Raw genomic sequence first — 18,384 nt, forward strand, 5'->3', positions numbered from 1 at the left:
ATTCTTAATAAATTTAATAAAAGTAGGCGTTCTTTTGGGCTGTACAGTTATAATGTATGGAGTGTAGATTGATGTGGAAAATTTTTTTTATGGGAATTTGAAGGTTTTAAATGAAAAAATATTAAAAGTTAGAACAAAAGAAGACACTGAGCTCTAGTTAGAGACATTTATTTGAAAATTCAGTTTGTATATGCTGCATATAATGTGGCAGATGCATGAAAAGTTACATAAAAACTGATTACTTCTAGCTGGCCAAACAAGTTCATAATGTAGACTATAAATAAAGAGTGACATCTGATATTTATAGGCCTTTTAAGTAATCTGTTTTACTGTTACAAAGATCCGATATACATTACAAGCCATCAGAATGGCATTACACTTTTTGGCAATATAAATAACACCTCCACCACGTTTAATAATTTTGGTCATTTAATAGTTGAGTGTCTGAATAACACTGATGTGTTTTCCCCTCCTCCATTTTCTCGAAATATATGAGCCATAAAAGCCAAAAATGAAAAGAAAAAAAGTCTCAATAAATCTTCCATTAAAAATAAGCAAATAAAATAAAATAAATATTTTACGTCAGAATGTATAAATTATGACAAATATATTAAATATGTGAAAGTGGAACCATCTAGTGGTTAAGGTGTAGGACTACACCTCAGATCTTCCTACACATGTCAGTAAACGGAGCCAACAGTGGAAAATCTGCCTCCAGACTCATTGTGGATTTTTTTTTCATTCAGTTTTTCAAAATTGTATCATTTTTAGTAGGTAAAATTTCAGTAGGTATGCATTATGTAAATTTGGGGCTCTCCCAAAGCATTGGTGAAACACTGGTTTTTGAAACCATTAGTAAGAATGGGGCCATGTGAGCACAGCACATCTTACTGCACGGAGCGATCTGCCTCTCTGTAAAACAGAGCATGACACAATAATTCTCAAACCAATCATTCATATCTGTTTATCTAAATCATTATATGCTTTCTTACACAAGTAACGTCACTATAGCTGCGGAAAACACGGCACAAACTAAGTACCTCTACAGACGAGGTGGGTGTCCTACACATTATTGTGGCACACATTTCTGAAGGATGTGGTTGCTACTTGCAGCTTCCTGTCGTGCTCTGAGGTGCACATAAAGAGCGACGCGACAATCAGAAGCATATTTGCCTTGGAGAGATTTAGACGGTTGCCTTTTGCATTGTTTTTAGTTTTTTTCGCTGGTTTTCTGATTGATGAATGAGACACCGAGGACCACGGGCTGACTGAAAAGGAGTTGGACTTCTCAAGGGGTTGGGGTGAATTTAAAGGGAGGGAGCCATGGCCTCCCTCCTGATGCGTATCTTTCGTTTGGGTGTCGAGAAGAAGCGGGTTCGGCACTACGAAAACCTGAAGAGGGATGTGGATCCACACCAGACGTGGGAGACTACGGGAGAACTTGGCGATGGAGCTTTTGGGAAGGTCTACAAGGTGAGGGGTTCAAATCATTAATTTTTTTTGTTAAGACTCTTGTAATATATTTCTCTCAGCTCAACTGTTTTTAAAGGGTTTTAAGGAATTTAAGATTATCGACGAAGGCATAGTAAAATTAGCCTGGGCCTTTAAAGTGGCATAGCCTGATCTAATCTCATGTCATTTCAAGAAAATCCCTCCCTCTTTAGACTGGCATGTCAGCTAAAGTGACAAATACAGTTCTGCAAGTAACCGTGGGCTCAGTCGACCTCTTTCAGCATTTCATGCTCATGCTAAATTACAAAAATGATTTGCAGTGAATAAAATGAATACAGATTGACTAATAATTTAAAAACGAGAACTTTTATCGCACTGTTTGACCCCATTGATATATTTTTAGACATAAATCTAAGTGAAACTAACACACACACACACACACACACACACATATATATATATATATATATATATATATATATATATATATATATATATATATATATATATATATACAGAAATATATAAATATCACACAAGTAAGAAAATAGTGATATTGTTCTACAGTGATATAACTACAACTGTTCATTCAGAACAGCAGCACGACGGTAAATATGATTTTTTTTACCCAAAAGATCAATAAAAAGATAGTTATTATTGAGTAACTCACACTTTGGAAACAAAGTTGTGAGTTATTTATTTTTTCTAAAGAAAGTCAAAAGAAATCCTCTTGACTTGAGTCTCAGAATGTTTTGTGCCGAAATGAATCAATTTATTTGAATCGGTTGAGTGCACGTCTTCACGATTCAGTGATTCACGATTCAAGGACCGACGTTTAACTAATAGTGTAATGTTGTAGTCTGTAATTTAGAATGTATTTATTTATTCATTGGTTTCCAGAGAGCTTTGGAAAGTCTTTGGTTACAAAAATAATCTTCAGAGAACATTACTAGAATGTTATTATTTGGTTCTCAAAAGTAATCTTAAGGTACCGAGATGTTTGTGTATGATTGAGATACATATTGCGTGGTTTAGGCTGCCAACATGATCATTATTGTGATGTCACTACTTTTCATAATGAACACATAGATTATACATAATGTGCAAACAAATGATGCAAATTAAATTTAATGCAATGCAGTATATCTAAACATTTACTAGAAAAACACTTTATTTGAACAAATCATTACCGTTTAATCAAATGAACAAATAAGTAGAAATGTAACAATTCATTTGTAAAACAGACAAGACAGTGTAGCCTTTATGAAAAACATAATCATGCACATTGCTTATTTATAGGTTTCTAAGGTGACAGAAATTTGGGGTTTAGGGCTACACTGTGGTTATGCAACTTCCTGTTCGACCAAAATGTGAAAGATCATAGATGGCTTCCTGTTAGCGATTTCAAGTTCACCTCTTTTTCTGCATAGCTTTCTGAAAATGAATTGCACCTTGCAGCTGTACAACTTTATTGCAGTGTATATTTGCATCACGGCCTGCGTCTGTATAGCTGTTAAGTTCTACTTCCTACCTTTTACAACTTCTGATTACGTCCTTGCACTTTTATTAGAAATGACAAAGGCAAGTTTTTAAATAAATTGTGAATCACAGGCCCAGAATCAGACCACGGGGGTCCTGGCAGCTGTTAAAGTGATTGAAGTGCGCAGTGAAGAGCAGCTGGACGACTACATCACTGAAATAGACATCCTAGCATCCTGTCGCCATACAAACATCATCTCCTTACTGGACGCCATCTTCTTTGAGGCCTGGCTGTGGGTAAGGAATGTGTTAATAGGTCTAATCATGATTATGTTTAATTTAGATTATATATAAATACAATTAATATATAAACACAACATATATATTTTTTCAATATATGCATGAATGTGTATTTATATATACATAATAAATCTACACAGTATATTATGTACACAAAACTTATTTAGGATACGATTAATCACAATCGATTGTTGACCAGCACTAAAAATAATGCATCACTATATTGCGTTATTCCATTAAAAAACCGCGTCACTTAAGTTGCTTTTTCATGAAAACGAATGCATTACATTATTTTTATATAACGTTTGCCACCTGGGCTGGGCTTGCTTAAATAACTTAATTCTGATATTTTGTTGTAAATGTTAAAGTTACTTTGTAACTTGTAAAAGTTATTTGCGTTATTGCTTTAATTACTTGCGTTACTTGTAATGCTCTACTCTATTTTGTCTTTTTAGATCCTAATCGAGTACTGTCCTGGAGGCGCTCTGGATGATATCATGTTGGGTGGGTGACTTAACACTTTTCAGTTCTTTATGCTAGTATCAGTATAGCAATATCATAATTTCTCAATAATGTGTGTGATTCAGAACTGGAGCGTGGCCTCACGGAGCAGCAGATCAGTGAGGTTTGCTGTCAGTCTCTGCAGGCTCTGTCTTACCTTCACCAGCATCACATTATACACCGAGACCTGAAGGCGGGCAACATTCTGCTCACCATGGATGGACAAGTCAAACTAGGTACAGATACGCTCTTCTCTTCCTTTTTTGGTCTAAATACAGTCTGTGCTTTATCTATCGATATTCTCTTTCGTACAGCTGACTTTGGAGTGTCTGCAAAAAATGACAATACCCTCCAAAAACGCTCAACTTTCATTGGAACTCCATACTGGTGAGACTCTCTTATGCTTGGTCAAATGCTCTTGCTGTCATGTATGTAATAAAAAAAACTTCAGATCAACATGAGACAGAATTAGCATTTTGGGTTAACTATAACTTTAAAGAAAAGTCTAAACTATCTAACATCATGAAAAGAAACCATTGCACTTGTAGTGATTCCTTTCCTAAACGCAACCCTCCTGCCGAAGAACATTAGATCATATTTTGTGTTTTAAGGATGGCACCTGAGGTGATAATGTGTGAAACGTCGAAGGACAATCCCTACACAACCAAAGCTGACATCTGGTCGTTGGGAATCACTTTAATTGAGGCCGCTGAGATGGAGCCTCCTCATCATACTCTCAACCCCATGAGGGTCTTGCTGAAGATTACCAAGTCTCCACCACCCACACTCTCCAATCCTCGCCAATGGTGGGTTGCTGCTTCCTCATCCTCTCTCTAGATCTGGTGGGGTTTAGGCTTAAGCCTTATTTTGATTTTTGTCATCAGGTCATCGCATTTCCAAGATTTTCTACGAAGGACCTTGCAGAAGAACCCTGAGTCTCGTTGGGGAGCCCAACAGCTCATGGCCCACCCTTTTTCTTATGCAGGACGAGACGGACGAGCCCTTAAAGAACTCATCGCTGAGGCCAAAGCAGAGGTCACTGAGGTCATAGAGGCTGAGGTAATATTTCAGAACATTTTACCATAGGTAAATGCAGCCTAGGTTAGATGTCTTTCAAAAAATCTTAAACATCAGAAAAAACTCACTGACCCGAAACTTTGAGCAGTGATGTAATAAAAAATAATTAAAACATGATTAATATGTGCACATTAACATGCATTCACAATAAAAGAAAAATATACTGCAACTTTTTTTTTTACTTTGTGTTTATACCGAATGACCTTTTTAGAAGTCACTATCACCTTTTATCGGACCTATCAAACAAACATAATCCATATGTATAGCAGCACACAGCTTAATACATCTTTTTCTGTATCATTTCATCTGCAGTCTTTGTTAGATCTGGATTGTCCTGCGAAGGAGATGATCTCTGCAGAGTCAGAGCAAACAGTGCCACAACCAGAACAAGCGGTTGAAGAACAAGTACCACAAGAACCCGAGACTCCTCAGAAAACTTCTGTTCCAGATGCTGTTCCTCAATCTCCCACCGACTCAGAGCCAATATCTGAGGTAAAAGTAACCCGCAGGGCTTCCCATGCCACAGACAAAGCTCAGAAGAGGGCAAGACGCCTCTCGGTTCCAGGAAATCTCCTCTCGTTTTTTACTGGAGGCTCCCGTCGCAAATCTGGATTCTGGGGTGACAATACACCTCTTCAAGGAAATAAAGACTCAGCTGTGGTAACTTGTCCTTCAGATGGCAAAGAAAGTGAAAGCACTGACAAACTGAAAGAGCAAACATCTGACTTAGTTGATGCTCCAAGTAATAAGGCTGCTGACACCAAAGACAAGGAAGCTAAAGTAGAAACTGACAAGGAGGTAGCCCCGACCTCAAACCACTCAAGCACTTCACCACAAACAGATTCCTCTGAAAAGGCAACACTAGATCATACCAAGGAGGACACTGATGCTGAAGAGAAAAAAGTGAAGTCTGATGATTCAGGAAATGATGACCAAACATTCTGGAAATCCCTCCAAACACCTGCAATTATCGACAAAGACACAGCACATCCACAGAGCACACCGATTGCAGCTTTGTGTTTGGAGACACCACTTGCTAAAAGGACTGAATGGAATGAGGGAAATTATAAAAATGAGTACCTTGATTTGGCCAGTCCTTTGAAAACTCGCGATTCTCCTCCCTCTTTAGATATAAACAAAATCTTAACTGTAGAGATGCCTTCTAATAGTGTTCCTGAAGAAGTTCCTGACCCCATAAAAGCACAACTGATAACCAAACCATCAGAAAATGATGCTGTTGAAGGTAGAACCGAAGAAGAACCAGGAGATCTGGAGACAGATGGCGGAATGGTGGATGCAACAAAAGAGGAAAGTAGTGAAAATGCCAATGTAATGACTGAAGAACATATAACCGGCAATGAAGATGACCTTACTATGAAGGTAGTGTGTGAAGATACCAGTGAAGTGGTCAGTGAAGAGCATGTCATTACTGAGATAGGTCATGAAGAAGTCAACGCTGGCACTGAAAAGTCAGAGGAAGAGGAAAGTTGTGAAAAAATCCAAAATCATTGTACAGAAACAGAGGAAGAGGAGCATTCAGATGCTGTTAACATAGAAGATGTTAACATAGAAGTTGAACATGATGATTTAGACTCAACAAACGAAAATGGTGAGAACACAAGAACATCTGATGAGGAGGTGGAAAAACCAACCCAAGATGAAATAACCACTGTTTCACAAATGGTAGAGATACCATGTCAAAATCAAGAAAACACCAGTGCTGAGGGAGAAATTATCATTATTGGTAATGAAAAAGATGCTGCTGGTGATCAAGGCAGAGCAAGTCCAACAGAAGTCTGTTCTGAAAAGAAAGAAGATGGGACAGATTCAGGAGAACCTGAACAAGAGCTTCACATGAATACCAACAGTGTACAGAACGTTACAGAAGAGCAATCAAAACTTCTTGGTGAAGATACAACAGATGTTTCTGGACCAAAGTTGAAAAAGCAAGTGATGTTTGCAATTCAAGAAGACAAAAATGAGCAAGAAAGGCCACTCGCAAATGGCTTGAAAAATTTAGACATAATAGAACTTCATGAATTTAATGGATCCACTCCTAAGGAATCTAATGAGGACATAAACGCACATCTTTCTCCTACCGAGCCTCCACTGTCTCCTGGAATTGAAGGGGTAAGTTCAAAACAAACCACTAGCTAAGCACTCCCTGGCTTAATAAACACGTACAAACAGTTCTCTTTTTGTAATAATTCAGGAATTGCACCCAAGCAGGCGAACCATTAAAAAGACACGTACATTTATGGTGGATGGTCGTGAGGTCAGTGTCACCACTTCAAAAGTGGTCAACGAGGGTGACAAGAAGGAGCAACAAATGCGCTGCAACAGGTAATGAGCCTTTATGCTGTATAGCAGACATGGATGAATGGAGTCGTCACATTCATAACTTCTTGGGTGTTTGCAGACGGCAGGAGCTGCATGCGTTGAAACTCTTGCAGAGAGAAGAGCAGAGAGAACATGCCCAGCTTGAGCAGAAACTACAGCAGCAGCGAGAACAGATGTTCCGCCACATAGAACAAGAGATGACTGTAAGCTACAAGCACTTTGGCCTACAAGCACATACTATTCAACAGAAATGTTTCCATTCAGGTTCTTGTCTGAATTACACAACATGACTTTACTAATCTAAAGCATATTTTAAAGCACATTTCAAACGTTTCAGTTTTTTATACTATACATTAATGTACAATTCCTAAATGAGTTAATTTGCAAAAACAGAAAACTTTTTTTATATACATTTTCTCATACCATGTTTTTTTTATTTATTTAATAAAATCATGTTTGTTATTATCCAACTGCAGTTTGATTGATGTTAATTGTAATGCATGTAAAAAAATAAGATTTTTTTTATTATTTAAAAATGGTTTCTTTGCACATTAACACTTTTTTAAAAAATACTTTTAAAAATAATTGTATTGATTATTTTAATTGTATTTCATATAATTCAATTAAGTAATTATAATATTTTGTCAGCATAACACAAGTTTGCCTTTTTATTGTTTACTTGGCAAAACTAAATCTATTAAATGTTGTTATTGTTAATTAAAATAAAGCTTAAGTAAAATAAGTTCTAAATATTAGATTGTTTAAGTTTTTTTCACAAAAAAGTTTTCTGTTTTATTGCAATATTGTTTTTGTTTTTCTGAGCCAAAAATAAATATATCAAACATTTTCCCCAAATACTAATTAGTTTGAAATGTTTTAATATATTCTATTTGCCCATTTGTCAGTAAGATTTTTTTTATTTAATACGCTTCTCTATTCTTTTACATTATTTTTTATTATAATTCGTCAGAATAAGAATTTAGTTTTAATTTTTACATAAATATTGTGTTAAACTAAATGTCAATGTAACATTATTTCAACCAAATTTTGTCCAAATGTTATTGTTATCAAAAAACGTATTTAAAACGTTAAATGTAGATGATTGTTGTGAACATCTTGACGACTTTTTGCCATAAAGCAAATAATACAACTACGAAAGCAATCTGAAATGAAAACAAAATAAAAAATTAGAGCTAATTGAAATGACTATAATAGCATAGGAACAATACTGAATTCCAAGTATGATCAATGTTTTAGTCCAGTCTCCTCAATAAGCTGCACAATGTGACTATTCTTAACCAAAAGAGCACCTGAAATAAAGATTTTGTTTTGTTTTTTGAATATTTGTCCCGTTGCAGAGCAAGAAGCAGTACTATGACGGTGAGCTGGAGAGGCTCGAGAAACAGTACCAGCAGCAAAGCAGCCAGATGGAGTCTGAGCACACGTCCCGTCTCAGGGAGGATGCACGCAGACTCAAGGCCCAGCAGGAGAAAGAGCTCAGCCGCAAGAGCAGCACACTGAAAGCGGACCCTAAAGAGGTACGGGAGGCTGCATTCACCCACACTTACACTGCAACGGCTCAAACGTATGAAAACAGTCACTCCTGTGTATCCGTTTCTGCTTCAGGAGCAGCGCTTCCTGCAGAAGCAGCAGCAGGAGCTGAATGAAGCTCTGCAGAAGGGCGTTCAGGAACATAAGAGGAAGGCGGCGTCCATGGAGTGGGAGATTACAGTCAAATCTCAACAGCTCAAGCGAGGTAAATAAGCTAATAATTATTTACGGCTAATAATTTTTATTATGTATACATATTATGTATTTACAGCTGTACTTGCTCATTCTAAAATACACTCTTTTTTCCTATAAAGGTCATTTGATTTATCTGAAGTACCTTTTGCTATAAAGAGCCAAGAGTGCCACATAAAATAAAATAAATAAAGGAATCGATTATCAGTTAATTAAAACAGAATGTAAATAAATAGCTTCTTACACTTAGAAATAAATGTACTTAGATGTACGGCAAATTCATGTCTAAAAATATAGTTAAATGTAACACTAAATAATAAATTGTTAGACACTGTATAAACTACTTTTAAATTACTTTGAGTTTAAACTGTAATGTGTTTAGTATTTTGGTATGTCATAAATCAAATAAAGAATTAAGTAAAATATTTTAAATATTTATATATTCATTTCTAGAAATTATTTTTATAATACATTATTAATACATTCTTCATTAATAATTTATATATATATATATATATATATATATATATATATATATATATATATATATAAGTACATGTAATAACATACTGTGGAAGGTTTGATAAGTGATTCTAAATGTACCTGTTTCCTTCCTTCTCAAGCTCGTGAGGCAGTGATTTGGGAGCTAGAACAGCGCCACCTACAGGAAAAGTACCATCTATTCAAACAGCAGGTGAAGGAGCAGTACTCCCTACAAAGACAGCAGCTGACCAAGAGACACAACAAGGTAAATTATACAGCGACCTCCAAAAGCATTATCTTCTTTATTTTTCTGAACCTTAACCTGATCAGTGGTTCAATTCTCTCGTATGACAGGATAAGGAGAGAGCGTCTCGTTTCCAGCAAGCTCTACTGGAAGAGCAGAAGTCATTGCAGGCCCAAGAGCGAGTGTCCTTCCAGAAGGCCCAAAAAGCTGAAGCAAAGTCCTGTTTAAATCAGTTCAAGATGGAGCTCAGAAAGCAAGGTCTGATTGGTCCCGAGCAGCGACAACGTCTCACACAGGTTTGGATTTAGAAGAAGCAAAACAACATGTAGCATATGCTAAACAACACCTATGCTTAATAAAACTGGTTTGTCTTCTCAGTTTTTGTCAGAGGAGGAGGCCAGACAGAAGCAAGAGAGACAGAGTCTTCAAGAAAGTCATGAAAATCAATTGAAAGCTGTGCAGGAACAGTGTGACGCCAGTGCGGCTGAACTACAGCAGCTTCAGGTACGTAAGCATCAACTTGGGAAATGTGTTTTCCTGTTGAGAGGATGTGGTTCTCAGTGTCTGCGTGTTTGGATTTTAGAATGAGAAGCTTCAGATTCTTGTGGACATGGAGAAGAAAAAGATCAAAGCTCTGGAGGATGAACACACTCTGGAGCTCAACGAATGGAGAGATAAGCTCGCGTGTAGAAAAGAGGTACCGGAGGGAATAGTAAAAATGAGAGGTTTAAAGCTTTTTAATTGGGGAAAAAACATGACGACTGTTGTATGTTTATGTTCAGGTGTTAGAAGAAGACCTTGCTCGCAGACGTAGAGAAAAAGAAGGAAACAGGAGACGAAGCAGTGAGCCTGAAAACCGCCACGCAGCTCGCCGTTCAAAGTTTTTCCATAATCTAAGCTTTACCTGACAAAGTTAAGAAATACTCTAAACCCCAATGTCTTTACTGTATATGCTGTGTATGTACACTACTTTTTGAAAGTTTCGGGTCACTATTTTGTTTTTTAAGAAAGTACAGATTTTTTGTATTTATCAGAAGTTAAATTAAAGACATAAAATTACCACACAATGAAAATCTGATATTTTCATTTGTACAGTAAAAATTTGGCACAATTTTTACTGTATCTTGAATTAAATAAATGTTCATAAGAGACTACTTTTAAGAACGTTATTACTGACTCCAAACTTTTAAACTGTAGTGTGTGTGTGTGTGTGTGTATGGGGCTACCTGTCATGTGGGTAAGTTACAATTATTTTATGAATTATTTAAGATAAATTTAGGTTTTAAATACAGTTAGATTGTGATTTTTTCCATTTTGTTATGTTAGTATTTTTTTAAATGGTCCCATCATGACAAATTCCTTTTAATGTGACAGCAGTAACAAAGTTTGTTCAATTAATCGTATTATTGTTTCTTAGAAAATAGTAGCAAATATAGTATTTTGTTTTAGTTTTTAAAATGAATTCAACCTAAGAAAAAAATGACAACTGGCCTCAATAAATATTCATATATACACATTATATATACAGAATATATGGACATTCGGGTTAAGTTGCAGAATGTGTTCGTCTGGAGTTTATGTATATTTGTAAATATGTTTAAAACCTGCAATTCCCTTGTAAAAGTGGCTTGTAGCCTCAAGATAAACGTTCATGTATAAATAAAATTTAAACTATTTTAATCAAAGAGTCTTTTCAGATGATATCTCTTCTGGTGGATGTGTGAGACGTTGAATAGTAATGGTCATGCACACAAAAACAGCACACCAGCATAGGATGTCTGTAAGAAAGGGGAGAAAATTATTATATAAAGCCACACCCCAGACCGATATTTGTCTCTACACTGGAGCCAACATTATTTCTATTGAGCTGCTGAAGAGACAACCTCTTTATGGTAAGATAAAGGCTTTCATATTACTAAACATTTGGACGTATGCAAACTTGTAATGTGACATTTGAATTGAATGCAACAAACGGGAACATAACATTAAAGGTCATTTATACTAAAAATCTATATTTGATTTAATGTATTCAAAGGTTATTCTGATAAACCCTGATTTTATGACCCATTGCCCAATGTTTATACTAACCTTCAAAATGGACAACTGAACAATAAAATAGTTTGTTAAAAAGTAATTTTTCATGTAACTTGAAGCTCCGATAGTTATGAATAGTGCCTCTTTTAAAACCAGACCTTGAAATAAAGAATAAAAAATTGTTGTGCAGTACCATTTAAATAACAAATGACAAATTCACATAAATCTTGATCTTTATGTCTTAATGTAAAAATAATATATGCATGTTTTTCTTACTGCACAAAGATGTATGTTAATAACAGAAGAAGATCTAACCTCCAGACTGGAAATGTTGATATACAACATTGATATTTTATATTTAAATGTTGCAAACTTGTAATAGCTGCAATTATTATTTGTTCAAGATGTTTTATGAACAGTAACTTTTGTAGATTTTGTTCTCAATGCTTATGTTTAAAGTATAGTACAGCATTATAAGCAGTGAGTATATATTTTTCCTGTCAAGATCATTTTTGCGGGTTACAATCTCCTCAAGTGTATTGTGGGCACCACATGGATTAGTTGAAAGTGCTGTAGGGCCTTATAACTTGACAGGAATGATTTCCTGTCCATTACTCTCTTGTGTTTCATCTCTGTACAAAGCCTCCATTAGCGCTGTGGAATACACAGAAAGACTCAGTTTTAATGGACTCATATGCAAACTATATGATGGATATTTTAGACCTCTAATAAATGCAGCTAAATGCATGAAGTGCATCTGTTTATGAGCAATCATATCCACAGGTATTTATAATGCTTATTCTTCCTCTGAAATGTGTGAATGTCATGATTAGGCTAACCTAGTGTGTCTCAATTTGTTAGGACCAAAATGGGGCAGTTATACAAACTTGCGCTGTTCGTTTTGGTTCTGGTGGCAGTGCTACACAATTCATCAGGAGGAAAGACAGGGAGTAAGAGCATCCCTGCCAAGAAGCCATCCTATAAGCCATCACAGGGGACCAAGTCCCAAACCAAATCTCCCAGTCAACCCTCCAATCCTGGATCTCCCAAACAAAATCCTGGAGCAGGTGGCTACCCAAATCCAGGAAGATATCCCAATCAGAATCCTTCAGGAGGGGGTTACTCTAACCAATATCCAGGTAAAAGTGGGTACAGCCCTGGTGGGTATCCAGGAGGATCTTACCCAGTAAGATCTGAAGGACAGCCTGGAGGATACCCAGAAGGACACCCTTCCATTGGAGGGGGATATACCAACTGGAACCCCAAAAACAAGATCCTCAGTCCACGCTATGGAGGCTCTTTTGGAGGAGGCGGGTTTGGAACAGGTGGCTCCCCTTTCTCCAATACAGTAAAAAGCATGGGCTACAGTCCATCTGAAAATTCCAAAGGTTTTGCAAAAAAGGCAATGCTAGCTGCAGGCATTGGGGCAGTGGCAGGAGTAGCAGTAGGCTATGGAGTCGGGAACTTTCCACGGCCAAAGGTCCCATTCAGGAGCCCTCAGGAGGAACGTCAATACAACCATTATACGTATGCACGTCAAGCCACTCCATCTAAAGACAAAAATAACAAGGGAGAACCCAAGTACACATCAAAGCAACCATACCAGGCTCAGTCATATGAACAATACATGAGCACATGTATGAAGCGAAAGGATCTTCTAAAAGAGCAGGACACGACAGATTCTGGAGATCGCAGAAATATTCAAAGGGATGAGCCACTGACTGATATTGCAGCTGCGAACAACACCGCATCCCCAATGTCTGTCAATGATTATCCAAAGGCCGCTGTAGTTCGTGAGGATGATAATGATACAGTGAGTATCATGCAGATTGGTTATCCAGATCTCATTGAGCAGATGAAAACTCGAAAGTGTGTTGAGCTGTACCTGGTTTACTCCGAGAGCTTCCCCGAGAAGCAGAAAGAAGATAAAAGGGAGACAAAGGAAAGACCTTTCAATAACCACAATGGACACCAGGTCTCTGGAGTGCTTCTGTTGCTCACTACTTCCTGTATGATGCATCTAAGTGTCACTTAGTAGTACTGTTTTAGGTTAAAAAATAATCAGAGAGTTGTGCTTTCCTGTCCCAAACATATCTTGAGTAAAAAAGGAATGCTATTTGGCATTCCTGAGGGCACAGAGGTGCTGATAGTGTAGACCAACATGTGCATACATCAGGGATCCTCTCTCCCTCTTTTTCTTCCTCTCTCTACCCCCCAACCCCCTCTCAGGTAATATTTTACATACTGTGTACAATTAACTGTTTATGTTTTACCATCCTTCATCTATTGTGTAACCACTTCAAGTGTAACCATAAGGAAATACTGTTATTAAACCAATTCAATTATAAATGATGTGCTAACTAGTCTTGATTTAAAAATTTTACGTTGAAGTATTACCTCTTGCTATACAACTAGTCACTTAATAGCAGCGCTCTCCCCCATATCTAGCTATTCTAACGGCGCTTATTTCTGTTGTTAGTGTAAGTGGGTGGTAATAGAATAATACAAATTTATTCCACCGTGATAATATCGCTTTTAACTTTCATTCGACAATCCTACAACTTAAACCACTGTAGGGAAACCACCCTTACACTGTCAAGTATACATATATATCCCCTTACTGTAGCTATGTCTGTTTTGTGGGTCTATAATGTGTCGTGACAGATCGCTGCAGGGTTTCAGTTCATAATTCCTGTTCACGTTTAAGTTATGGTATGAAATAAACATAAATGAACATCACATGGTATCTTTTTTCAACCTCAGAAAGACATCAATATGCACATTTTTTCATGTCTAGGAATCCAAAGGTAAAATTTTGAAGGTACGCTCCACTTATTTTTGAAAATAAGCTCATTTTCCAACTTCACCAGTATTAAAAAACAGTTGAGTTGTACTGTTTTTGAATCCATTCAGCCGATCCCTGGGTAGCATCTCTGGCGGTAGCACTTTTAGCTACAGCTTAGCATACATCATTGAATTTGCGTGATGTCATTGCCCCCTGCTTATACGCCTGCTATTACGCTGGAATAAGAGTATAGTTCCTAACTATATCTGCCTAGAAAACTTTTCATTAGTACACAATGTAACTACAGGAGAGTTTAAATTCATCAAAACTCATGACACTTTGGTACTTTTTGAGCAAGATGCTAACGTTCTAATCAGATTCAGCGCTCTATGCAAAGCCGCAGCTAAAAGTGCTACCGCCTGGCCCGGGGATCGGTTGAATGGATTCGAAAACAGTAAAACTCAACTGTTTAACCCCTGGGAAAGTTGGAAAATTAGCCTATTTTCAAAATAGTGGAGTGTTCCTTTAAATATCTGTCTTGGCTGAAAGTTCTGCTCAATCTGCTCAAAATGTAACAAGTTTAAAGAATGTATTTTGTTATAATTGTATATCATAGAAAATATACATTATTTAATAATTAATTATTATCATTAGTAGTAGTAGAACTAGTATTAGCATTTCTGGGAAATAAAAACTAAATTATTTGAATAAAAGTAATGTTATGAATTAATTTAATTGCTGTAAAAATCGATATTATTTGCAAAAATTTCAAAACAACAACAACAATAATGTGTCATTTTTATTTTTAATTAATAACCGATAAACTGATAAATGAATTAAGCACAATTAAGCTCACGTGAAGCAATTAATCGGGCTCTTGCTATGTTGGAAACTTCCATGCAAGTGTGTCGAGTCAAGTCAGAGCTAAACTGTTCCGGACACCGGCCCCTTCAGGACCGAGTTTGTTCAGTCTCGGTTTAAACAATCAAACCTTGTTTTTAACATTTTATTGATCAAACGATTGCCGGTCTGTTTAAAAACCCCCCCTAGCAAAATGATGACATATGGTACAAGAATAAGCTGTCAATTATTTATTCATTTCACTCTGAAAACAGCAAAGAGAACACAGTGACATTAAAACCAAAATACAAATCAAACCCTGAAACCAAAAGTAGCGTATTAAATGATATCACTGGAACGAAAAGAACAGCAAAAGCACTTTTATGTCAGGCTGCTTTTCATTTTGCCCAACCCTAAAAGAGTTTGCATCAAATAATTGTATTGCTATTTAAAGCTATAGTCAAAAGTCATTCAGTTGCATTGAATGACTTTTGACTCCAATAAATTAAATCCTAAATTAAAATCCACAGTGACATATAATTGCAGAATTGTGTGGTATAGCAACACATGAATTAAATAGAATTTTACATTCATCACGTATAGCTAAAATATTTGAATATGTTAAATAGTAAAACTGATATTTAAATCAGTCCAGGTCTACCAATTTGGGACATATATTATAGGATATGCACATCATCATACATCATTAGTCGCTTTCAGAAGTAGCTAAGTAGCTTAAATTGCCATACAAACAGATAAGTACAAAGATGGCGGTAAAGCATAATTCACATATTTGTCTCAAAATACCGGTAAGTTCTGTGAGATCACTAAACGATGGTCAGTGTTTTATTGATTTTTTTTTTCTGTCAAACGTTCACAGAGACAGCAAACTGAACTACAAAGTGCAGAGTATATAAGTGTAATTCACACAAGGTGTGTGTGTGTGTGTTAAAATGTATGCAAGGCCAATGTAATTTCGTTTTAAGTTTCACTTTTAACATTTGACCCGTAGTTTGTGTAACCTAGTAGTTTGTGCGGTCTAATAAGTTTCATATTTCTCCAAATATATTGCTGGTGTACGTTAGGTTTCTCTCTATCAAACACTTTACCAACGAAAATGATTGCATCCAAAATAAACCCTCTTTGCATCTCGTCTGCCTCAAACCCTGAACTCATCCCCACATGAAGACGTGTGTGACCGTTCCGAGTATTATGAGGACGCTGGTCACGTGTTCGGAGCTGCCTTTGTTCCTGTAATATCTCGAGTCCGTGCGATTGTATCCCGGTCCATCGTAGCGCCTGTCCCCCTCTGAGGAGCCATCGTAGCCGTAGCCATACCTCGGCCTTCCCAAAGAGCCCAGCCCATAGCCGATGGCCGCTCCACCGAGAGCCCCCGCGGCTGCAGCACCTGCCAGCTTAAGGCCCTGTCTGCCTTTGCTCTGGGAAGGAGGAGCTCTGTCTGGCAGACCCGCTCCCTTACTCCTGCCACCGAAACCTCCTCCACGCTTGCAGTGCGCCCAGGGATGCAACGACGCCAACAGTAACATCCACACCCAAACGATCAGGATCTTCTGATTACCCATCACGACTGGCGCTCCCTTCAAAACACGAACAAAAAATAGGTATAGGAAAGATTTTCACTCAGAGACTGCTAGTAAATTTTACAAAAAAAAACCAAACAAACAAAAAAACATATAGCAACACATTAAATAAAATATGAAAGTTTGAAGTAGAAACACTGAAACTGCATTTTCTTGTAAAACATCCTGTAATAATATTTATTTAAACAGTTTTTTTTACAGTGTAGAAAATTAAAGACATTTAACAAAATTTCTTGTAGCAAATTTTTAAGTTTCCTATTATAATATTATACCAATATATATGTTAGAGTCATTCTATAACTAATTAAGTGTCAAATAATGGGTCTTTCTACAATGAAATTATTACACCTGTTATTATATTTAAGTGATTCTTTAATAAGATGTATTATTATTATTATTATTATTATTATATAAATGGCAAAATATTTTTGTACAGACACTTATAAGATATTTTACAAATGAAAAAAAATGTAATACCAATAAACATTATTACAATTAATCATTTTACAATTGTTATTCTATTTATTTCAGTACTTATAAGATTAATAAGATTATTATTATTACATAAATGGCAAAATATCTGTGCACAGACACTTGCACAGACACAGACACAAATTTGTAATTGGTATTTTAATACCAATAAACAAAATTACAATTAATCTGAAATAAAACATGGCACATTAGAATGACTTTATACAGTCTACTTTTTCACACCATTTGGCTTTTACATTAAATTATGTATTGGGTTTTGCTTATCTCATACCCAGAATTAATTATCTTTGTCTGTTTTATTATCACATGATATTTATTTAAAGTCTCATGCTTTTACTACTTATATGCGATCAATTATATTAAATATTCTACCCTTTTTTTTTACAGTGTGGTGAGCGGCACAAGTCATCTGAATCTAATTACACGCTTCATTGCACATCAAAAGACGAATGCTGACCACCGACAACAAGCAAACGGCCTGAATCATGCATCAATTGTCAGACTCACCTAGAAAGCGATGGTGCCTCGATCTGTATTTGCTGACACACAATAAACCACTTGTTTTGCCATAAGTGTACGCATATACATAATCATAAATGTACTGAATTAAAAAGACATTTTTGTTAATACGGTGGTTTATTTCAAACACACAAAATAATCAAACCGATGAAAATCTTTAGGATGTTTCAAAATGCCCCTTTATATATTACACTACATACATCTTAAAGAATTGAAGTATTATGGAAATCTCATCAAAGCCCCATCGGTTGCTATAGAAGCATCTTACCTGGTGATAGTGCTGATCGCTGGCTTCTATTCACCGCTTGAACTGCTCAACCTTACTGTGACAAGCTACTCTTTGCTGTAAACAACCACTTTATGAATCTGTCACTCACTCGACAGGCAGCGAATGAGAGATCGGCGATGCCGACCAGCCCCGCCCACCCAGCAACAAAGGCACAACAGAGAATGAATTACAGCCTGGTACTAGTCTGTCTTTTACTCATTTTAAA

General features: G+C 36.5%; 3 protein-coding genes across 3 annotated transcripts; 2 read left to right on the forward strand and 1 right to left on the reverse strand.

Moving 5' to 3' along the window:
- The first annotated feature begins 1,119 nt into the window (after positions 1–1,119).
- Positions 1,120–11,304, forward strand: si:dkey-81j8.6 (serine/threonine-protein kinase 10). The gene is made up of 17 exons (XM_043251081.1): positions 1,120–1,473; positions 3,064–3,228; positions 3,687–3,735; positions 3,819–3,968; positions 4,047–4,119; positions 4,344–4,538; positions 4,617–4,791; positions 5,122–6,939; positions 7,022–7,152; positions 7,229–7,352; positions 8,508–8,687; positions 8,776–8,905; positions 9,516–9,640; positions 9,730–9,915; positions 9,998–10,123; positions 10,203–10,316; positions 10,402–11,304. Exons 1-17 carry the CDS (start codon positions 1,324–1,326, stop codon positions 10,525–10,527), a joined length of 4,017 nt encoding a protein of 1,338 aa, XP_043107016.1. The 5' UTR covers positions 1,120–1,323; the 3' UTR covers positions 10,528–11,304.
- A 1,217-nt stretch (positions 11,305–12,521) lies between these two features.
- On the forward strand, positions 12,522–13,688 carry prnpb (prion protein b). Its single transcript, XM_043249827.1, has one exon. It carries the CDS (start codon positions 12,522–12,524, stop codon positions 13,686–13,688), a length of 1,167 nt encoding a protein of 388 aa, XP_043105762.1.
- Positions 13,689–15,514: 1,826 nt separating this feature from the next.
- On the reverse strand, positions 15,515–18,278 carry sprn2 (shadow of prion protein 2). The gene is made up of 2 exons (XM_043250754.1): positions 18,159–18,278; positions 15,515–16,876 (listed from the first exon to the last, which is right to left on the reverse strand). The coding sequence occupies exon 2, from the start codon at positions 16,859–16,861 to the stop codon at positions 16,451–16,453; it is 411 nt and encodes a 136-aa protein (XP_043106689.1). The 5' UTR covers positions 16,862–16,876; positions 18,159–18,278; the 3' UTR covers positions 15,515–16,450.
- Positions 18,279–18,384: the final 106 nt, after the last annotated feature.

The sequence above is a fragment of the Puntigrus tetrazona genome, chromosome 10 (genome assembly GCF_018831695.1).
Source record: "Puntigrus tetrazona isolate hp1 chromosome 10, ASM1883169v1, whole genome shotgun sequence".
Taxonomy (NCBI): Eukaryota; Metazoa; Chordata; class Actinopteri; order Cypriniformes; family Cyprinidae; genus Puntigrus; species Puntigrus tetrazona.

Excerpts from the sequence above, each read along its gene's own strand:
- si:dkey-81j8.6 (XM_043251081.1), top strand. The coding sequence starts at position 1,324 with ATGGCCTCCCTCCTGATGCGTATCTTTCGTTTGGGTGTCGAGAAGAAG. Across the intron at positions 3,969-4,046 it reads GGATGGACAAGTCAAACTAG|CTGACTTTGGAGTGTCTGCA; the intron begins GTACAGATACGC and ends TCTTTCGTACAG. Across the intron at positions 7,353-8,507 it reads ACATAGAACAAGAGATGACT|AGCAAGAAGCAGTACTATGA; the intron begins GTAAGCTACAAG and ends GTCCCGTTGCAG.
- sprn2 (XM_043250754.1), bottom strand. The coding sequence starts at position 16,861 with ATGGGTAATCAGAAGATCCTGATCGTTTGGGTGTGGATGTTACTGTTG.
- prnpb (XM_043249827.1), top strand. The coding sequence starts at position 12,522 with ATGGGGCAGTTATACAAACTTGCGCTGTTCGTTTTGGTTCTGGTGGCA.